This window comes from Verticillium alfalfae, genomic scaffold (genome assembly GCF_000150825.1).
Source record: "Verticillium alfalfae VaMs.102 supercont1.10 genomic scaffold, whole genome shotgun sequence".
In the NCBI taxonomy this organism is placed as follows: Eukaryota; Fungi; Ascomycota; class Sordariomycetes; order Glomerellales; family Plectosphaerellaceae; genus Verticillium; species Verticillium alfalfae.
Window position 1 is genome coordinate 103,082 of NW_003315029.1, and position 21,143 is coordinate 124,224.

Sequence of the window (21,143 nt, forward strand, 5' to 3'; positions counted from 1 at the left end):
CTCTCTCGACCAAGTCTGTACGTGTCTGGGGACATTTCCCGGCCTGCGTAAGAAGCACTCCGCCCCGACCTCCATGACAATCGAAGAACAAATCGCCCGAGCGAATCAGAACCAGGCCGACATGTTTGGCAACACCGATGCTGTTGTCAAGTTTGTACTCGAGGGTCACGACCGTGGTGTCAACTGGGTCGCCTTCCACCCTACAATGCCCCTCATTGTGTCCGCGGGCGACGATCGTCTTGTCAAGCTCTGGCGCATGAGCGAAACGAAAGCCTGGGAAGTCGATACTTGCCGTGGCCATTTCCAGAACGCCTCGGGTTGTCTTTTCCACCCTCACCAGGATCTGATTCTCTCCGTGGGAGAGGATAAGACCGTTCGGGTATGGGACCTCAACAAGAGGACAGCAGTGCAGACCTTCAAGCGCGAGAACGACAGATTCTGGGTTATTGCTGCCCATCCCGAGATCAACCTCTTTGCGGCGGGTCACGATAACGGCGTGATGGTCTTCAAGCTCGAACGAGAGCGCCCGGCCTCAGCGGTGTACCAGAACAACCTCTTCTACATCAACAAGGAGAAGCATGTCAAGTCTTTCGATTTCCAGAAGAGCATCGAAAGCCCGACTCTGTTGTCTCTCAAAAAGCTGGGCAGCCCTTGGTCGCCTCCACGAACGATCTCATATAACCCTGCCGAGCGGTCTGTACTAGTTACGTCAACAACCGACAGCGGCTCCTACGAGCTTATCAGCCTCCCTAAGGATAGCTCTGGTGCTATTGAACCGACCGAGTCTAAGCGCGGCTCTGGAAACTCTGCCATTTTTGTCGCGAGAAACCGCTTTGCGGTTCTAAGTGTGGCCTCCCAGACCATCGACATCAAGGACCTTGCGAACAATGTCACCCGGTCTTTCAAGCCCCCTGTTGGTACGACTGACATTTACTTTGGCGGCACCGGCAACCTCCTGATCATCAACCCCACACACGTTCACCTTTATGACATTCAACAGAAAAAGAGTGTTGCCGAGCTCGCCGTCACCGGTGTCAAGTACGTTGTGTGGTCTAATGACGGCCTCTATGCTGCGCTTCTCAGCAAACACAACGTGACCATTGTCACCAAGTCGCTCGAGCAGGTCAGCACCCTTCACGAGACCATCAGGATCAAGAGTGCCACCTGGGATGATACTGGCGTTCTTCTCTACTCTACTCTGAACACATCAAGTACACCTTGATGAATGGCGACAATGGCATTGTGCGTACACTTGACCAGACTGTCTACCTCGTCCGCGTCAAGGGTCGCAACGTGTACTGCTTGGATCGTGCTGCCAAACCTAAGGTTCTGCAAATCGACCCTACTGAGTACCGCTTCAAGCTTGCTCTTGTGAAGAGGAACTACGAGGAGATGCTTCACATTATCAAGAACTCCAGTCTTGTGGGACAGTCTATCATCTCGTACCTGCAAAAGAAGGGGTATCCAGATATTGCCCTGCAGTTTGTCGAGGACCCTGCCACCCGATTCGAACTCGCGATCGAGTGTGGTAACCTTGATGTTGCTGTCGAGGTAGCCAAGGAACTGGATCGACCCAAGCTCTGGACACGTTTGAGCACCGAGGCTCTTTCCCATGGAAACCACCAGATTGTCGAGATGTGCTACCAGAAGCTCAAGCAGTTCGACAAGCTGTCCTTCTTGTATCTTTCCACCGGCGACCACTCCAAGTTGGCTCGTATGGCCAAGATTGCAGAGCACCGTGGCGACTTCACTTCCCGTTTCCAGAACGCCCTATACCTCGGCGAGGTTGAGGACAGAATTCAGATGTTCAAGGAAATTGATCTCTGTAAGTTCACCAATCCTCCAACAATAGAACCTTCACTAACCCTACGTTGACCCTCTGGCGTTCATGACTGCGAAATCCCACGGCCTAGAGGAGGAGTGCCAGAGCATCCTCGAGGCGACTGGACTTACTGAAGACCAGCTCACCATGCCTTCAATCGGAGAGCCTTTGTCGCCCCCAAAGCCGGTCGTGCCAACCTACAAGGCCAACTGGCCCACCAAGCCAACCTCACAGTCGATCTTCGAAACTGCGCTCAACGACCCGGCTGGCGGTGCTCTGGAGGAGGCCACAGCCGGAGTTGACGAATTTGGTCTTGATGAAGCTGGTGACAGCACTGCCAAACGCAACGGCAACCTAATTGATGTCGATGACGATGAGGACGCTGCCGGCTGGGACATGGGCGACGATGTCGTTCCCGAAGTCGAGGGCGACTTTGTCAACGTTGAAAGCGCTGACGCCGGCGGTGCTGCCAGCAGCGAGGCCGACCTCTGGGCTCGCAACTCGCCATTAGCTGTGGACCACGTCGCCGGTGGTTCTTACGAGACTGCGATGCAACTACTGAACCGACAGGTCGGTGCCGTCAACTTTGCGCCCTTGAAGCCTCGGTTCCTCGAAGTATACCAGGCCTCCAAAACATACCTGCCCGCGTCGGCAGGTTTGCCTCCTCTCGTCAACTATGTGCGTCGCACCGTCGAGGAGACGGACCCAAGGAAGGTTCTTCCCATTGTGCCACGCGATCTAGAATTCCTTGCCACAAACGATTTGCAAAAGGGCTATGATTCGATGAAAACGAACAAGCTGGAGCAGGGCCTCAAGATTTTCAAGGGTATCCTGCACACCATCCTCGTCAACGCTGTCTCGAGTGAAAGCGAGGTGGCTGAGGCTAAGAAGCTCATTACCTCGGCCAGCGAGTACGCCGTCGCTATGGCGGTCGAGCTCGGGCGCCGAGAGCTCGGGGCTCCCGATGTCGTGTCGCAAAAACCCGAGCTTCTCAAGCGCAGCCTTGAGCTTTCGGCGTACTTCACTATCCCCAAGATTGAGGTCCCTCACAGGCAACTCGCACTGCTGAGTGCCATGCAGCTGGCGGTTAAGAACAAGAACTACAGTTCTGCACTTAGCTTCGCGAACAGGATCATCGCCAACGGTGGCGCCACCAAGATCATTGAAAACGTAAGTAGTGTTGTTTTGCCAGCTGGTCGTGAGATTATTCAACTGACAGAATGACAGGCCAAGAGGATCAAGGCTCAGTGCGAGCGTAACCCCCACGACTCGATCGAACTTGAGTTTGACCAGTTCGCCGAGTTCGAGGTGTGCGCTGCCAGCCACACGCCAATCTACAGCGGCACGGCGTACGAGGAGTGTGCGTTTGACGGCTCCAAGTACCACAGCAAGTACAAGGGAAGCGTGTGCAGGGTATGCGAGGTCTGTGAGATTGGCAAGCATGGTAGCGGGTTGAAGCTTTTCGCATAAAAGAGTCACGGCGGCCGGGGATGAATTGATGGACGAAGCAACGACTCGGAGTGGACGGCCCCCTGGGAAAAGTTACTTAGAGACGACTGCTGTGTCGACTGATTTCGGGGCGTCTTGTCATTAGCTAGCAGCAACGACGTCGAATTGTTAATCTGGTCGTGCGTAACGTGAGGGATGATGGGGGTAGCCATGCGACTCGAGCGGGCACCAGGCATGCATCGACGGATCAAGGCTTGACCACGCGTCTCTTGCGACCAATGTCTGGACAAAGTATGCTCGGTGCTCACGCATCGCAGAGCAGGAAGCAAGCATCATGAAGGTAGTTTGCAAAACCTGGCGACGCCCGGGAACCTGTATTCCTGCCTGCCTCTGTCGGTCTTCTTAATAGTACACACAACCACGTCTACCGTCTAACCGTCGGGCCGCCACGCCGTGCTTCCCTTTTACACGATCGTCTCCAGCTCTCGTGCGTAGCCCAACGTGTTCTCGATGACCATCTTGCTGAGCTCCTTCTGCTGGCCGCCCTCCTCGGCCGACGCCTCGGCCGTGTCGGGGAAGTAGATGTTGCCGTCGCGGATGAGCCAGCCACGGTGCTTGGCGAACTCGATGACGGCACCCTCCGAGTCGAGGAAGAGGAGGGACTTTGTGGAGCTGATGGGCAGGCTGGGGTAGGCGCGCTCGCTGCTGGACGCAATTTCGGAGCGGATCTGGGAGGTGAGAATCTGCAGCGTGTCAGTCTTCCTAGTCCGTGGTCGCTCCATCGCAACGCAAGAGCAAAAGAACAGGGGAGGCGGAAGGGACAAGTTTGTAAGGGGAGGAGCCGTGGGCTCACCTCGGAAAAGACAGAGTACTCCTCGCAAGGCACCTCCCGGCTCTTCATGGCCTTCCAGACACGGTCGTAGCTGCCCTCCATGAGCCAGCGCTCGAGGCGGATGGGGTATCCGAGGTAGCGGTCGCCCTCGACGGCCTCGGCGTCACCGCCGCCATCGCGGGTGGCAAGGCTCTCGAGCTCCGAGTGGAACTCAGCGTAGCGGCCCTGCGTCAGGAGCAGGAGCATGTAGAGGCCGGTGATTTTGTTGCGCTCGGCGGGGTTGGGCCGCAGCGCGTCCGGTCCGAGGTCGTAGAAGGGCTGTAGCTGGTGAACGTAGCGGGTGAAGGCGTCGGGGTTGCGGGCGCGGATGGACGCCAGGGCGCCCTTCTCGTAGAGGTCGCGGGCCAGGGCGAGATGGGCGGCGGGGGTCGTGGGGGACGGTGTCAGGGCGTTGAGCTTGAGGAGCGCCAGCTTGGCTTTGGACAGTTGAGCGGAGGCATCGGCGTAGGAGAGGGAGGACCCTTGGGTCTGGAGCTGGGAGAGGATCTGTTGGAGGGCGCGTTCGGCCATGATGAGCCGTGTTCGGATGGTATTGATGGGCTGTGCGGTTGCGATGGAGTTTATTTAAGGCTTCTTGTGGGCTGGGAGGTCTCGTTGTGGGCCGTGATGGTCGTGAATGAGCTTGATGAGGTGTTGTCGGGATAATTGTCTTGCCCGTCACTGACCGTACCTAGGCTGCTGAGAGGCTGACGAAGGTGCGTGTTGGTCATTGGGTGAGACACCCCCGGGGGTGGATGGAACTGATTATCAAGTCAAGATTGTGTCACGTGGCTTCCAGTGTGATGGTAGGCCTCATGCAGGTTACATAATACCACGAGCATATGCGCTGCACTGCAATCCTCCCCATGTCTCTCTCCCCCAGATGCCACTACCCTTGCACGAGAGCATATCCGCTAGTCCTCTCTGTGGCCGTGAAGGCGTTCAATGGTTTCGCGTGATCCTGCAGGTGACGTGAAGCCAGGCAGATTCCGAACGGCAGATCCTTCAGGCAAGGCAGCCTTGCCGAGGACTAGACAAACTTGGCGGACAGGTACCGTACACCACGATAGGACTCGTTGACAGGCGACTGGAACGGCTCATCTTGCCTGTGTTTTAGTGCGGGCAACTGTGCATTGTGTCCGCCCTGACAGAAGAACTTCAGGGGCAGGTGGCAGGCGGCAGGTGCTCATACGGATGCGCCTTGACCTGGACGATCTATGACTTTGATGTTGGTGAATGTGGATGCTGGGAAAGCCCCTGAACCTTCTTCGTTGCCAACAATAGCACTCTTACCAGGGCTCCAGTACAGACCAGAGGCTGCAAGGTAGGGAGCCACGGCGGGGAGGCGTGGCGGAGCTCGGCGAAAATACGCCCAAAGCAATCCGACACGCAGCGTTTATAGGCTAGCCTGTCGAAGTAGCGAGGGTCGGGCGACGCAGCACACCATTGGCCAGCAGGGATGTTGGAACCCCGAATTCGGTTTTGTCGTTTGAGGGCATCATGACCATAACCGATCACGACATGAATGCAAGTTCGTGGGAAGAGGTCAAGGGTGTCGGTCCAAGCGCAAGTCAAATGGAAAAGGAAGACACGAATGGCATTTTCGGAGTTTTGGGTCATGCCTTCATTCCTAGGTGCCTAGGTAGGTACCAGGAGCAGTATTGAATGAAGGGAGAGCGAACGGGGAGGTACCTTACCATGAGGTGCTTGACTGAGCGCCGGAGACGACGGGAGCTAAAAAGACGGCCGGACCCCTTTCGATCCGGAGGGACCTGCTACTGCTCCTGCCACTGCTACTACTGCTACTGCTACCGCTACCGCTACCGCTGCTGCTACCGCTGCTGCTGCTGCTATTGCCAGTGCTGGTGACAGTCGCTCGACCTGGTGACCTGCGGCGCACCTGCTCAAGATCACGCAGATTGGTCTGTCCACCAGAGTGCCTACTGCCTTCATCTTGTCTTGCGGCGCTTGACGAAGACGGCCTGTTCTCCTGCCCACTTCTCCGAGGCTGTCGCACACGAGACTCCCTGCCTCCCACTCTGACGACCTCCGACTTTCCACCTCCATACTACCTCCATCATCTTCGACTGCCCACCCCATCACCATTACCATCACCATCACCATCGCCATCGCCATCTCAAGCCCTTCGTTGGCAACCAAGGCACGCATACGTTCCTCGGTGTGCTCGGCCTCTGCTGCCGTGCACTCCAAGCCATCAGCCCGCTGGCAAGACGGACACGGCAAGCTGAACTATCACGGCCAACATGGCATACAATAGACCGCTGTATGTCCGCAATGGCTACAGCGATGTGCCTGTAACGACACCAGCCGTCTCGGCCCGGGGTCACGCCCACGCCCACCACTTCCCATCGTCAAACAGTAAGTTAGCTATATTTCCTCCGTATTGCGCACGTAAACCTGTTAGACAGCTCTGTCGCCTGCTTTCATCTTAAGAGTTGCTCGTGCCTTACAACCGACGAAGTAGCCAGACAATCTCACCTTGGTGATGGCACAAGTGTGTCGTCCGGGCTGGCAGGGTTGATAGAAGAGGCAACAAAGCGAGTAGCGCTTGAACGCTGGCCACCCTTGCACACCCAAACCCACCCAACCCCCCACCTACGGGACCTAGGCAACTCGCTACATACGGCGCAGAGGCATACATCCTTGCCTGCAAGACCCGGCATGCAACGCAATCGCAGAACACAACAGCAGCTACCGGCCGGCCCGCGGAGACCAACACGATGGCACCTATCGGCCGGATGCTACTATCACCCACCAAACGAGTCCCGAAGAAGGCAGTTCCGATTTAGCAACTTCGATGAAAAGGGGCTTGCTTTCGTCGGGCAGGGCGCAGCAGCTTCCACATCCACACCTACGCTGGGTCAGCCGCCAACTATGGGTCGGTCAGTCACTCAATCACTCACACAGCCTGTGGGACTGCGACCATGCCTTCTTCCCAGTACGCGCTTTCGCATGTTTCAACGAGCCGCCCAGGAACAGTGGGCTTCCCCTTTTGGCAAGCAGCAGCTCCGTTGCGAAACGGCCTTTGAGCGTCTTCATTTCGTGCCCTGCCCGACCTGACCTCTCCTCTGGTGCCTGAGCAGGGTAGCACGGGCTTTGCGTGCCATTTTGACAGGCATGGAGGGGGTCCCATGAATGGCAAATACGCCAGCCAGGAGGCTCCTCTCTCCTATGGGCTTCTCCTATGGGCCTCTCCTATGGGCCTCTCCTATGGGCCTCTCCTATGGGCCTCCTCCGCCCCTCCCCGCCTTCAACTACAAGATGGGCCTCGCTCGCTCCGATGCATTGTGTTGATGAAGCCCCCGCATCCGATCGCATTCCTCGTTCCCGCTCTCGTTCCCCTCGCACCCCCCCTAACCCAACAACCATCACTCGAGCCATCTCAAGCGTGGTGGCAGAAGCAAGCCCCTGTCTACAAACGCTGCGCGAAGCCCGGTCGACCGTTCGATAGTCTCACTCTGGTCAACTGCACACCCCGTTCCCACTCCTGACAGGGCCCTCCTGACAAAGTACTCTCCTGGCTCCCATCGGCCGCTCACCAGCACCAACCACCGTCAGTGTAGTGCCTATCCGCCCACCCGCGCAGGACCACTCCGTCCTCCACCGATCCAGGCACCCAGCGGCCAACGACTGAACATCCGCCCCCCGCTGACGCTATTTCTATTTATGCAGACCTCCTGCCTCAGCCTCAAAACCTGTCACAGGCTCACGCACCCGCACCCGATATGCCCCAGCTCGGCGCGACATTTGTTCCCAGCGGCTTCGATGACTATTACATGCCTGAGGTCGTCGCGCCCGCCCCCCAGCGGTACGTCTGATTCTTCTGTTACTCCCTGCACGAGTGCCCCGCCGCGCTCGCTGTGCCGTTTCCTTCCAGCGGCGCGCCTCAAAATCTGCACTTGGCCGGGGAATCCCTCAGAAAGTCCGGTTTTGGCGACCCCTCGTCTCGCGGCCTGCGCGCTCTGCCACCTCCGTCCACCGGTTTGCACGCCGCCCGCTGACATTGCATTTCTTCTCCCTACAGCATAACGCCGCAGGTCCCTCAGAACATGCAAGACGACCTTCAGCGCATGGAACTTGAAGCACGCGAAGCCCCCCGACCGGCAAACGACGACAACTCCCCCTCCAGCCTCTACAGCAATCACCCGCAGCGACAGTCGTCTCTTCGGGGCCCTCCCGCCAACGCGTACGGAAAGACCACTGACGACGATTATACCGCTCTGCCCAGCAGCACCCCAGGCAAGACCGCCACCATGTCGCACACTGGCGACGCCCCCTCCTTCTCCCCCTTCCCAAAAGTGAAGGGGGAGAATATCCCGCCAAGCGACGAAGACAAGGAGGGCATTCTATGGAAAGCTCGCGAGCATGTTCTGCACTCGAACAATGTCTCCATGCAGCTGTCATGGGCGCGCGATACCCTCTCGTGGGTCGAGATCCTGCAAGAGGCTGCCGTCAGGGAAGCAGACGGCCAACCCCGCCCCCAGACCCCCAAGGTTGAGCACACTCTACGACTAGATGCCGTTAGCATCGTCGACTACCTCGCAGGGCAGGATCATCCTGAAGCCATGTTCATCAAGGCGAAGTGGCACGAATTCGGCAAGTTTGGCGTTCGTCAAGACAAGAAGGAGGCCTACAACGGCTACAAACGAGCTGCAGCTTTGGGCTACGGCCGTGCTGAATATCGCATGGGCATGCTGTTTGAGAGCTCTAACGATTTTGTGCAAGCTGTCGAGCACTATTACGTCGGCCTGCGCCACAAGGACTCTGCCGCCTCCTACCGACTGGGCATGATGAGCTTGCTGGGTCAGCACGGTCAGCCCAAAGATTACAACAGGGGATTGCAGCTCATCAACGAGGCTGCCGACACAGCGGACGAGGACGCGCCCCAAGGTGCTTACGTTTACGGCATGCTGCTGTCGAGGGAGCTGCCCGAGATTAGTATACCCGACACAGTCTTACCCCTCGATCTGTCTCTGGCCAAAATGTACCTGGAAAAGGCGGCTTACTTGGGATTCGCCAAGGCGCAGCTGAAGATGGGCCAAGCGTACGAGCTGTGCCAGCTGGGATGCGACTTCAAACCAGCCTACTCCATCCACTACTACGGCCTGGCCGCGCAACAGGGCCAGCCTGAAGCCTCGCTCGGCGTCAGCAGGTGGTTTCTCTTTGGCTACGAGGGCGTTTTCAACAAGAATGAGCAGCTGGCCTACAAGTATGCCCATGATGCCGCCGTGGCCAAGCTGCCCACTGGCGAATTTGCCATGGGCTACTACCACGAAATCGGCATCCACGTCTCCAAAGACCTCCGCCAAGCTCGTCACTGGTACGAACTAGCCGCAGAACATGGCAACAAGGATGCCGTCGGCCGTCTTGACTCCCTCAGCGAGTCCAAGGCCTTGACCAAACAAGACCACGAGACGACCACGTTGACCAGAATTAAGTCTACTCACGGCTCACAGCGTGGCAAGAGACCAGACCGCTTCAGACAACAACAACAACAACCCAGCAAGGCGATGCCGACTGTGACGGAGAGTGCGCCGACAACGCCAATCGACAGGCCGTCTCCTCGGGTTTCGCCTCAACCCTCACCTGGACAGCATCCCACGCTGGTCCAGGATGGTCTGGACTTTCCTGATCCTTCCCGCGCGTCTGTTCAGGTCGCCAGGACGCCTGCATTCGGCGTCAACCTCGACACAGGCTTGGCTATGCGTCCAAAGTCAGCCGCGCCATATCCTGAAGATGACAGGCCCGCGCCGCTCAACTACGGCGGTCGATCGCCATCCACGGCACCATATCCCGATGACGACATGGCCTCGAGGCATCTCAGCGCCGGGAACCTCCGCTCTGCCTCCGGACCCCACGCTGACCGACCCATGAGCGCCTTTGGCATTCGCCCGAGTGCGACGGATGTCTCTGGTGGAAGACACCCTTACGGCAACGAGGGCATACGCGGTTCGCAGTCGATGGCGAACCTGGCACCAACTGGCGGCGACCCCCGCGGCCGGCCCGCCCAGGGACCTGGCGGCTACAGACAGCCGAGCCCTGGCCCTCCGGGCGGGGGATACAGACAGCCGAGCCCTGGCCCTCCGGGCGGGGGATACAGGCAGCCGAGCCCTGGCCCCGGGGGTTACGGCCGCCAGGATATGCAGCGCCCGTCAACGGCACAGCCATACGGGGGCGGCAGCGGTGGCGGTCCTGCCAGCAACCCGGCTGTCAATAAGCTCAGCAAACAACAGGCACCTGCGGGTTACAACAACAAGCCGCAACCACAGAGCCCGTACGGCGGTGGCGGTGGCTACGGCGCCGGTCCTGGGCCTGCCCCTGGCGCACCAAACAACTACAGCCAGCCGAATCTGTCATCGCAACCACAGCCGGGTCGCGAGTACGGAGCGCGGACGTCTTCACGCCCTACCTCGACAGCAGTTGGCCCGGGAGGTCGACCGGAAAGGTACGATTCGATGCCGGTCGGCAGCCCAGCGAGTGCACCCCGGGTATCGACAGGCCCCAGTGCGGGTGGGCGACCTCCCGTAGGACGACCGGACCTAGAGGGCAGGACTGGGAGTGCACCGCCGGGGGCGCAACCACGACCACCGGCCCCAGCACAGGCCAAGCCGGGTAAGCAGCCGGGCCAGGGCCCTGCGACATTTGAGGAGATGGGTATTCCCCAGGGCAAAGGCGACGACCAATGTGTAAGTCGCGAGATAACGGCCCGCTATGGAAAACCTTGCTAACCATCAAATCTCTTTTATTCAGATCCTCATGTAGAGGCGATGCATTATATGACGGATGAGAACACGGATACCAGACAGCAGCAGTGAAGGATCTCGCATGTTCGAGCAAACAACATACCATGGGTTGGTTTCCGTCGACACGCAGATGAAAGACGAGACATGGGAGGAGCCGAGGCATGGGCAGGTCGGGAGGGAACCAGCCATTATGAGGCGCATCAAGAAAGTGGATGGATTCTTACGACCCAATTTTGACTCATTGTTCGTGTTCGTGAATGTAAGAGATGCGACACGCACAGTACCTGCTCGCAGAGATGGCACGGCGTGACGGGTGGCTGCAGTGTGTCCGGCCGGATGGGGTGGTGCTTCGGGTCAACTGCTAAGGCGAAAACCTTCGCAAACCTTCGCGGGAGGCGGGCGATGGGCAGCGGGAGGCTGGACGCTTTCTGCTTCTAGCGGCCGGATGGGGCAGGCGATGTTGGCGGCTTGTGTCACTGTGGATGAGCTCCCTCGATGCTGTGGTTCGAGGGGCCACTTGGCATGCAACGCTGACTCGGGGCTGGGCCGCGGACGGCAGCTCGAGCTGCGGGGTCCTCTGGCGGCGGCATGACGACCTTCCCGATTTGAACTCGATCTTCACCGTTGCCTGAGCTTGTCAAAAAAAACAATCAGCAACAAATGCGCCAGCTCAACGCTCACCATGGGTAGCTGGTGGGGTGGCGAGACAACACAGGAGGGCTGCGGGGATGGCAGGCTTACAGCTGCTCAAATAAGAAAGACATGATGCCCAGGATGCTGCGTCTGTCATGGTTGTTCCATCAGCACCACTCTCCAGCGCAAGAGCAATCCCCACGATCTTGCTATCATGAAGTTCACCAACGCTCCTTTGGCGGCGGCGCTTCTGCCCGTCGTCGCCGCGCAGACGAAGCCCTGTCACCCGCCTGTTGACTCGGACAAGCTGCAAGAGCTCATCAAGTCCGATGCGTATGCGTCCTGCCCCTCCTCCCGGCGTCATCGAGAGTCTCTGCTGCAATGCCCAGGCAAGCTAACTCGTCCCTTTCCAGCCTGATGAAGAACCTCGAGGTGCTCAATGACATTGCCTACGCCAACGGTGGTCACCGCGCTTTCGGCTTCCCCGGCTACGCTGCCTCAGTCGACTACATTTACGGCGAGCTCGAGAAGCTCAAGGGCTTCGAGATTAGAAAGCAGGATTTCCCTGCCCTGTTTGTCGAGACGACAGCCAAGGAGTTCTCCGTTGACGGCGAGGTCTTCCGCTCCGTCGGCCTGACCTACTCGCCAAGCACAAGTGCTGAGGGTGTCGACCTGCCCATTGTGCACGCGCCCACAGGGCCGGCTGGCTGTGCGGCCGCCAACTACGCTGCGCAGAACATCGACGCCAAGGGCAAGATCGTCCTCGTCGAGCGTGGCGTGTGCCCCGACCAGACTACCTTTGCTGGCAAGCTCAAGGCTGCTGCTGCCGCCGGCGCCGCTGCCGTCGCCATTTACAACTCGGACCCGGCCCAGCTGACGGCCGGCTCACTGTCGCTGCCCAACCCCGTCGAGTACGTTCCGGCCCTGTTGATTGACCAGGGCCCTGGCCGTGCCATCAAAGCCCGCCTCGACGCGGGCGAGGCTGTCACGGCGCACTTCCAGATCACGCAGCTCATTGAAGAGCGCATCACGCAGAACGTCATTGCCGAGACCAAGGGTGGCGACGCGAGCAACGTCGTCATGGTCGGCGCGCATCTCGACTCTGTTCAAGCCGGGCCCGGCATCAACGATGACGGCTCCGGCACGACTCTCATTCTCGAGCTCGCCAAGGCCCTGTCGCGCTTCTCGACCAATCTCAAGGTGCGGTTCGCATGGTGGGGTGCCGAGGAGAACGGCCTATGGGGCAGCAAGTTCTACGTGAACAACATGACTTCGGCCGAGGTCGATAACCTGCTTCTCTATGTCAACTTTGACATGGTCTCGCGCGGCTTCTTTGGCGTCTTTGACGGCGACGGTGCCGATGTCGGTCCCGGCGGCGCCCCCGGCTCGGAGGCCATTGAGAAGCTCTTCCTCGACCACTTTGAGTCGGAGGGTGTCGAGACGCGCCCCGTCGGTCTCACGGGCGGCACCGATTACGTTCCCTTCCAGCAGGTCATCAAGAAGCCCGTTGGCGGCCTCTTCACGGGTACGGGCGCCGAGCAGGACGCCTGCTACCACCAGGCGTGCGACAACATTGACAACCCCAACCCTGAGACGCTCTTCACCAACGCCAAGGCCGCGGCCCACGTCATCAGCGTTCTGGCGACGGACGGCGTCGAGCTTGTGCCCAAGACGCTGGTCAACTCTACGTCGTTTGCGGCCATGAGGGAGATTCGCGACGAGGGTCTGCATGTGCACCTGGAGAGCATGAAGGCATGCGACCACGACATCATCTAGATTACATGTTGGCTTGCGAATGAGTTTGGGAGTGTGTCGGAGGGTTGGGTGAGCGAGGTGTAGAACACGGGACGGTTGGTGTATGGGCGGCTGATGAGTGATGATGTGACGATGTAGTTATAGCAAACTGTTGTCAACGAGGTCTTGGCCATGTGTCTGTGTGAAATGACACGCTATGCATTGCATTTCAACTTATGATCCGTCCACTGGCGTGTTGATAATCCAGGAGCCCCCCTTTCCTGGAACAGTACGGCAAACGGCCGCTTCGCACGGGAACTTTACAAGACAACGCATGGCAAGCGCCGTTGCGTAGTGCTGTCGCGTGCAGGCGTGGGATCAGCAAGCAGGTAAAAAGCCTCGAGTCCCGGTCATCGATGAAGAGTTACTCTGCAACCAAAAGCGTTGGGACTTCAGGAATGGGCGCTCTCCAAACCACGCCCATCGAAGAATCGAATGCACGTGTGGCTAGGAAGAGCCCTCACTCCACCCACCCACGTCCCCGAACCTGGCATGTCCCACATATCAGGTAGCGTTGGAGCTGCATGCTCCGCGGTTGGCACTATGCATAAAGCGCCTGCTTCTTTCTCTTCGAGCAGACGAACAGTGTATTCGTTTTTTCGCTTCTTCCTCTAGAACGCGGTCCGTACGGGCGTGCCCTTCGCTCACATCTTGGCCCAAACCCCCTTGCCGAGTTTCCGTCTCTTGACCTCCCGGGCCGCCAGCAACCCCCCCATGCCGAGGGCCATGCAGCTCCCCGCAAAGGCCTGCGCGCCGACGTACCGCCCGCCCGTGGCGTCGATGACGGCCCCCGCGATGGGCGGCCCCGTCAGCACGGCGAAGCTCACAATCGTAAAGACCATGCCCATGCGCGTGCCCTGCTTGCGCGGGTCCGACGTCAGCGCGCTCAGCCCGGCGGGGAACAGGCTCTGGATGCCGCCGGCGGCGATGCCGTAGAAGACGACCCAGGCGTAGAGGCCCGGCTCGGACGACACGGCCATCCACGAGAAGGCCAGCAGCGAGCTGATGCCGGCCATGGGGATGAACATGTTGAGGGTGCCGAGCGTGTCGGCGACGTAGTTGGGCAGCAGCCGGCCGATGACGCCGATGCCGTTGAGGAGCAGGAGGAGGTTGAGCGAGTTGAGGTAGGACAGGCCTTCCACGTCGCGCGAGTAGGAGGCGAGGTAGAAGAAGGCAAAGTAGACCCCCATGAAGCACTGCCGTGTGATGTGTGAGTAGGCCCGCGAGGCGAGTCTGCGGAAGGGGGAAAGGAAACTCACCAGGAAGGACCCCAAGGCGTAGAACGTGTACTCGAGCTCCGCGAAGGCCGCCCACTCCACCAGCTTGCCGGCCTTGCGCGGAGCGATCCTCGGTTTGAGGAAGAAGAAGCTCACGAGCATGGTGGCCAGCTGGATGAACCCAATGACCCGCATCGTCCAGCCGAACCCGATCCGCGGCAGCAGTTCCCTGACGATGCTGGGAAACACCAGGCCGCCCGTCGCGCTGCCGCACGCCGAGATGCCGATCGCCAGCGCTCGCCTCTTCTGAAAGTACGTCGCAAGCAGAGACAGGCACGGGCAGAACAAGAATCCATTGCCGAGGCCCATGCAGACGCCCTGCGCCAGGAAGAACTGCCAGTACTGTGTGCAGAACGACGTGGCAAAGGTGCCGGCCACCACGAGCACGGAGCCCGTGGCGAAAAGGAGGCGGAAGAATCCCGCATCGGTCAAGCGGCCGGTAAAGGTGCCGATGAAGAAGAGCAGGAAGATCTCGAATGAGCCGATCCAAGAGATGTCAGACGGCGCACGGTTCAGAGTCGACGTGTAGTGCGGTTGAAATACACCAAAAGAGTTGATGACACCCCTAGATCGAGGTCAGTCAGTTGGACCTTCTCGTGGTATGGCGAGTAAGACCGAGGGAGGAAGGGAGAGCATCATACCAAGTATTCATGATGACGAGATGTCCACTGAGAACTGCGGAAAGACACGATCGTTAGGATCTGCTGCAAGTAGTTTGGTAGGGGAACGGTGTCACCTACCACACATCCATGCGGTAAAACCTCCATCAGGTGGCGGCCCTGGCGCAACGCTTGAGCGTGAAGTCATCCGACTGAGGACACGGCTCGCGATGCTGGTCGTCGGCTGGTTTTCATCGCCATCACGCTGGTCAACCTCGCCTGCTCCATCACTAGTGGCATTGCTGGATGCGTCTGTTCTCTCTCTTTCCGTCTTGATCTGCCTGACTTCTGAATCTGAACCATCTGTCGGGAAGTGCTCCAGCTTCTCGATATCGCTGGACGGCTCCGACGACGTTGTTGCGTCCACCATCGTCGCCGACGTTCAATACAGGTTGCCAGTGTGACGTGATGCTCTCGGCACCAAGAAAAAAAAACAGACTCGTCCCGCTATTCAATGACACTGTCGTGGAAAATAAAGATGGCCCTGGACGTCAATTGTAGACGCCACCGATGGATGGTCCGATCAATACAGGTCGACTTGAAGATGATCTCCCAGACCACAACGATGACAACACCAGCAGTGGGCCCCTCTATCTGTATTTAAACTAGCCATGCCTACCCATCTTACTCTAGGGAACTGACTTGCCCAGGTAGACCTGGCAGGCAAGCTTCCCAATCGAGTCATCAACCCCCTAGACAAGCCCAGTGATCGTATGGATGACAAACGCAGCCCCAGATTTTGAAGAGCGCCCTGTGACGTGCCCCCGCCTTAATCCCGTCCTTCGCCCGTTCAACCACTGAAGTAGCGTCGATTGTCAAGGCCCCGGCCAACTCCGTTACAACCGCCGACCACGTAGCGTTGCACTCTGGCCGCCGGCCCTGTCTTCAACTCTCCGATCTCGCACGGCCAGTCGATTAGCAAGCCGAACCCGAATACCTATGTACCCTTTCAAATCCCGACCGTCACATGACACTTGTGGCCGCCCATGGCTTAAGTGCCCATGGGCGGCTTCGCTGTGCACCAAGAACCAATCCACTGAACTTGTAAGTATTTCTAACAAGGTACAATCTGCCCATTGACCACGCCATGTACTCTGCGCTTTAGTCTTCCCTATTACATCAGCCATGAGACACAACGCCGCCCAGAAGGCCAATCCACCATTAACCCCCAGCCCAAAAAAACGCATGCCATATATCGTAACATCGTAACAAAGCAAACGTCTCGAGTAATCGACAACCATCTCAACACGCCTTCCCTTTCACTTGACGATTCATATGCGAGGCAGCCGCATCCTCATGCAGCCTAACAAGTCGCTGGCGAGGCGCCAACTGTGCCATTTCAACCCCTGAACTTCATGAAGCGGGACCCGAGTCGGCGCAGACCACCAGGAGTCCAGTACCAGACGGGTTCGCCTTCTTTACCACGCTTGGTGGCTGTGTGGTGTGGTGTGCCAGCGCGGCACCGGGCCGCATCGCAACTGTTGTCAGTCCAGCCAACCTTGAGGTCATCCGCCCACCAAGGGCGAGGCTTGCCGTCAACCCGAAGAGTGACAAGAACAGATGAAAGGTTGTTGAATCCCTCCACCAAGAACGGTGTGAGATTGCATTCCTTGAGCGTGGGGCATGATGGCACCCATGTGACTTGTGACAAGACTTCGGCCTCAGCATTGAGGGTCGAGTTGAAGCGGTAGCCGGTGAAGGTGAACTCGCAGAACTGATTCTCCCCATGGGCATCGCAGCCAAGATTGGCGCCGAAGAAATTGAACCGGAAACAATTCGAAGCTGCATCAATGCCAGCCCCGAACTGCGAGGTATCAAGCGTGCCGTTCGTAAGAACTGGAGGCACAAACTCGAGAAGTCGGCCTCCAGACGAAGGGGTATATGGCACTGATGGCGGAGGCGCGATGAGGAATCCAGTGGAGAACCAGAAGCGACTGTACGGGTTGTAAAGTGGGCCGACGGGCAGCTCATCAAACTGGAGGTCCGGACACGTGAGCAAACATGAAAATATGGGACGGAAAATGCGAGTTGACTTACATCAAGCACCTGGTTACCGACTTCCTTTGCTCCCGTGCAGATTGGAACTTGAACAGGTATGGTGGCGGATGCCGTCAAGATGTTGCTTGGTGTGTCGGACAATCTTGATGAGAGACTACTGCTGGTATGATCGCGGACAGGAGACGCAGTAGATTGCTGCACAGTAGTTCCAGACAAAGCCGGAAGCGATGAAGTCGAAATGAAGGTGGAGTTTCCATGGGTTGGTTTTGGAAAAAGAGTTGACAATGTCGGCTCCCTAGTAATGGCAGAGGGTCTGGAGGCAGTTGTGGTAGTGTTGGCAAAGGCCGGTTTGATGTCAACATGTCGCTTGAAACGCCTCAGAGCGGTTGGGATCACCGCAGGCTGGATCGTAATTAGAGTGGCATCGACAGGGGGCGCGAAAGACGCTGGGTGGCCTCCTTGAGTTGTGTTTGCAAAGACAAGGGGTTCGTCGTGCTGGCGCCTGAATTTCTTCAAAAGAGTTGGGGCCGACTCTGCTGTCACAATGGTGCTTTCGACCGTGACGAGTGCTTGATACGGGAAGGTATAAGTCGTGGTGAGTTCAGGCACGATATTGAAGAATGTGCTAGTCTGGACAGAGGTGACGATCAAGGTTCGCAGAGTGGTGGAACAATCCTTGCTGTTGTGTTCAGCAGCAGCACCGGGAACTTGTTGGGCGGGGTTTCCCGCGGCTGGGGGAATACCAGAAGGCGGCTGCGGAACACCGGTAGGAAGAAGAGGATTGAGTGACTGGGTTCCAATGAGGGGGAGAGCTCCCGAGATTGAAAGCAGTGGGTTGTTGACGGGCTGAGCGGGAGTGGGCACGCCAGCAGGAGGCTGCATTGGGGGTTGAGTGAATCCATAACCACCAGGCAGTGTGGCCTCACCTGATGGTAGCAATGGCTGAGCAGGAGCAACAGTTCCTGAGAGACCTCCGATTCCTGTTTGCAGACCAGAAGTACAAGGCGCCGACGCAGGAGAGGAACTCCCGGAAACAAGTGGCTGTGGTTGCGCAGCCCCGGGCTGTCCGGTGCCAGGAACAAGTGGTTGTGATTGACCAGTACCGGGTTGACCAGTACCGGGTTGACCGATGCCAGGTTGTCCGGTACCAGGCTGCCCGGTACCAGGCTGTCCAGCGCCAGGCAGTCCGGTGCCAGGCAGTCCAGTCCCAGGTTGACCAGTGCCGGATTGGCCAGCGCCCGAGGCAGGTGGTTGAACTTGACCACTTCCAGATTGACCTCCGGGTACAGGGGGCTGGAGTTGCCCTGGCTGCCCGAACACACCACCGGCACCAGAAGCAACGGACGGCAATGCAGTGCCGGCTGTGGCAACAGAGAGGTATGTCACGACGCTGTTGCCATTGTTATAGGCAGCTGGGATGGTCTGAGTCACCACGAAAGTGCTGGTAAGATAGAGTGTGTCCGATATTTCGCCAGCGCCGCCGTCGGGCGGTAATGGAATTGCAGTTCCGGCTGTGAGGTCGGAATTGTAGCCAACTGGAGAAACCTGGCCAGGAGATCCAAGACCACCAGGAAGATTTGTTGGTGTGCTGGGCAGTCCACCTCCAGCACCTGGCGTGGCTGGTGGAAAAATGTAAGTCAGGGTCTGCACAATACTGTCTTTGGGTCCAGTTGCCGTGGGATTGGGGAAGGTAACAGTGATAACGGTACTAGCGCCATTGCCAAATGGATCATTTGGGATCAGGCCGCTTGGGAGGAGTGTCGTGGTGTACACGACAACAGAGGGAGAAGAGCCATCAGAGAAACCCGGGACCCCGGAACCTGGGACACCTGAGCCGGGGACACCTGAGCCGGGAGAACCGGAGGCAGCATTTGGGGAGCCGGCGCCACCATAGTTGTCAGGGATAGGGCCTGTTGGATAAAGTGTTTGTGTCACGACAGTGACTTGGGGGTTGCTGTTACCTGGAGCACCATTGGGAACACCAGTAGGAAGGTAGGGACCAAAAGGCGAAGTGCCGGCGGTGATTGTTGCGACGTATGTTTCGGTTGTGACTGTAGCCTGGCCATCAGGACCGATGTACGTGGCCGTACGATACAGTGATGTAGTGATGACACTGTCTGGCCCAAAGCCGTTGCCTGATCCGGGAGTTGCCACGGGAGCGCCAGTCAAGGAACCACCTGGGACAGGTGGCGGACTTGGGATTGTCACGGTCAATGTCTGAACAACGGCACCATTGGAAGAGGTGAGCTCGCCGCCAGAAGAGCCTGCTGGTGAGGTCGCGGTGACATAGAGCGTCGTAACGATGACCGTGACGATGTCAGCACCTGTTGAGCCATCGTCCATGGCGTCGCCCGGGAATGTGGCAGTGATTGTAGCGACGATGGTATCAACGAGAGGAGAATCTTCGCCATTGTGACCAAGTGTCGGGACGGGACGATAGACAGTTTCGGTGATGACGGTGACAAGATCGCCATGATCTCCTGAGGCCTGTGAACCGACGCCAGCATCCGGCACGTTGGAAGCCCGGAGAGGGAGCACGCTCGCGATGGTAGTGGCATGCGTCACGACAGTAGGTGTGGGGTTACCCAACGAATCCAGACACGTGGTGGTCTCGTACCAAGTAGTAGTGATGAAAGTGACACTGCCATCGGTGCCTGCGGGGGAACCGGATGAGCCATCGTTGCCAGAGTTGGTGGGAGACACCGGAGGGAAAGCAATTGTGAAGCTGGCAACGATGGTGTCAGTGGTAACAACAGCCTGCCCAGGAATGGTCCTTGCGTGATAAAGAGTTGTAGTAATGACAGAAAACGGGCCACTGTTGCTATCACCAGGGATGCCAGGTACAGCAGTGACGCCTGGGCCGTTGCTGCCAGCTGCATTCGGGTCTTGTGCTTGAATGGTGATGGTCTCGACGACCAAGCTTGGAGATGGCGAAGGCTGACCTGGTCCTATAGCAGGTTGATAAACGGTCCTGGTAATGATCGATGGCTGCAATTGCCCATCGTCGGGAGCATTCGTGGCAACTGTGCCAGAACCATCATTGTTGGATCCATCTGCGTCATGGGGATAGGTAAATGTGAGGGTAGCGACGACAGTGTCCACGGTGGGCGAACCATTGCCGGTGCCGGTCTCTGTTCTGTACAAGGTAGTGGTGATGACAGTGACACAGTCAGGGTCGGACTGAGAACCATCTGCAGGTGAGCCACCAGATGAACCAGGGTTGTCAGAGGCACCATCTGGCGCAGGGGAGCCATTTCCACCATCGGTGCCGGGGCTTCCCGGGCCAGGCGTGCCAGGGGTACCAGTGTTGTCGTCAGGGCCAGGGGAGTTTGTACCAGGAGAACCATTGCCACCAGTTGGGGTAGAGGGCACAGCGTCCGGAGCAGGTAGGGTAATAGTGCGGGTAGCAACCCCAGTAGCTGTCAAGCGGGATTCCCAGGGACGTGGGCCATTGTAGGGAGAGCTCTCACCAGGACCAAAGGTCTGAACGGTAACTGTATAGACGGGAGAAAGAGGGTTTCCAGGAGCTCCATTGTAAGAAGCAGGAATAGTGACGGTGACAGTCTGAGGACCAGCCACAAAGGGAGGAGAAGCGGCGTTGGTGGCAGGAACGGTGACAAAGACAGTGGTGGTAGCCGTAGGGGCACAAGTGCCGTCTCCGTAACCGTTGTCGCTGTTTGGGTTAGTGAGCCATCAGAGCGACGAGTACGCCGACGATCTCTTTCATCGTCCGAGGATGAGACTTACGGAGGGAAAGCCTCGGCCGACGTCAAGCCGAGGAGGCCAAAGGCCAGGACGCCGAAAAGAGCGTGAATACGCATCTCAGCCGTCGTGAGACTCAGTGCCGGTGACGATGCAAGGGCCTCGGGAGCTTGA

The 21,143-nt window shown here is 58.2% G+C and overlaps 7 protein-coding genes across 7 annotated transcripts in view; 3 read left to right on the forward strand and 4 right to left on the reverse strand.

The window, feature by feature from the left end:
* Positions 1 to 3,292, forward strand: part of VDBG_07458 (coatomer subunit alpha) — a gene marked incomplete at both ends in the record, with an annotated part of 3,960 nt that extends 668 nt beyond the window's left edge. Inside the window, 4 exons of the mRNA XM_003001953.1 lie at positions 56 to 1,123; positions 1,261 to 1,825; positions 1,959 to 2,992; positions 3,050 to 3,292. Coding sequence (XP_003001999.1) covers positions 56 to 1,123; positions 1,261 to 1,825; positions 1,959 to 2,992; positions 3,050 to 3,292 — 2,910 coding nt within the window. The remainder of the gene's footprint in view (positions 1 to 55; positions 1,124 to 1,260; positions 1,826 to 1,958; positions 2,993 to 3,049) is intronic.
* A 443-nt stretch (positions 3,293 to 3,735) lies between these two features.
* VDBG_07459 (26S proteasome regulatory subunit rpn12) lies at positions 3,736 to 4,673 on the reverse strand (the record flags this gene model as incomplete). Its single annotated transcript, XM_003001954.1, has 2 exons — positions 3,736 to 4,047; positions 4,125 to 4,673. The coding sequence occupies 2 exons, from the start codon at positions 4,671 to 4,673 to the stop codon at positions 3,736 to 3,738; spliced, it is 861 nt and encodes a 286-aa protein (XP_003002000.1).
* Positions 4,674 to 5,300: 627 nt separating this feature from the next.
* VDBG_07460 (predicted protein) lies at positions 5,301 to 7,202 on the reverse strand (the record flags this gene model as incomplete). Its single annotated transcript, XM_003001955.1, has 6 exons — positions 5,301 to 5,357; positions 5,436 to 5,772; positions 5,840 to 6,042; positions 6,141 to 6,387; positions 6,642 to 6,810; positions 7,067 to 7,202. The coding sequence occupies 6 exons, from the start codon at positions 7,200 to 7,202 to the stop codon at positions 5,301 to 5,303; spliced, it is 1,149 nt and encodes a 382-aa protein (XP_003002001.1).
* Positions 7,203 to 7,888: 686 nt separating this feature from the next.
* VDBG_07461 (conserved hypothetical protein) lies at positions 7,889 to 10,925 on the forward strand (the record flags this gene model as incomplete). Its single annotated transcript, XM_003001956.1, has 3 exons — positions 7,889 to 7,971; positions 8,188 to 10,849; positions 10,914 to 10,925. The coding sequence occupies 3 exons, from the start codon at positions 7,889 to 7,891 to the stop codon at positions 10,923 to 10,925; spliced, it is 2,757 nt and encodes a 918-aa protein (XP_003002002.1).
* An 828-nt stretch (positions 10,926 to 11,753) lies between these two features.
* Positions 11,754 to 13,315, forward strand: VDBG_07462 (aminopeptidase Y; the record flags this gene model as incomplete). The annotated part of the gene is made up of 2 exons (XM_003001957.1): positions 11,754 to 11,872; positions 11,953 to 13,315. 2 exons carry the CDS (start codon positions 11,754 to 11,756, stop codon positions 13,313 to 13,315), a joined length of 1,482 nt encoding a protein of 493 aa, XP_003002003.1.
* A 662-nt stretch (positions 13,316 to 13,977) lies between these two features.
* VDBG_07463 (conserved hypothetical protein) lies at positions 13,978 to 15,639 on the reverse strand (the record flags this gene model as incomplete). The annotated part of the gene is made up of 3 exons (XM_003001958.1): positions 13,978 to 15,175; positions 15,252 to 15,285; positions 15,351 to 15,639. The coding sequence occupies 3 exons, from the start codon at positions 15,637 to 15,639 to the stop codon at positions 13,978 to 13,980; spliced, it is 1,521 nt and encodes a 506-aa protein (XP_003002004.1).
* Positions 15,640 to 16,608: 969 nt separating this feature from the next.
* Positions 16,609 to 21,088, reverse strand: VDBG_07464 (conserved hypothetical protein; the record flags this gene model as incomplete). Its single annotated transcript, XM_003001959.1, has 4 exons — positions 16,609 to 17,244; positions 17,307 to 19,177; positions 19,229 to 20,940; positions 21,015 to 21,088. The coding sequence occupies 4 exons, from the start codon at positions 21,086 to 21,088 to the stop codon at positions 16,609 to 16,611; spliced, it is 4,293 nt and encodes a 1,430-aa protein (XP_003002005.1).
* Positions 21,089 to 21,143: the final 55 nt, after the last annotated feature.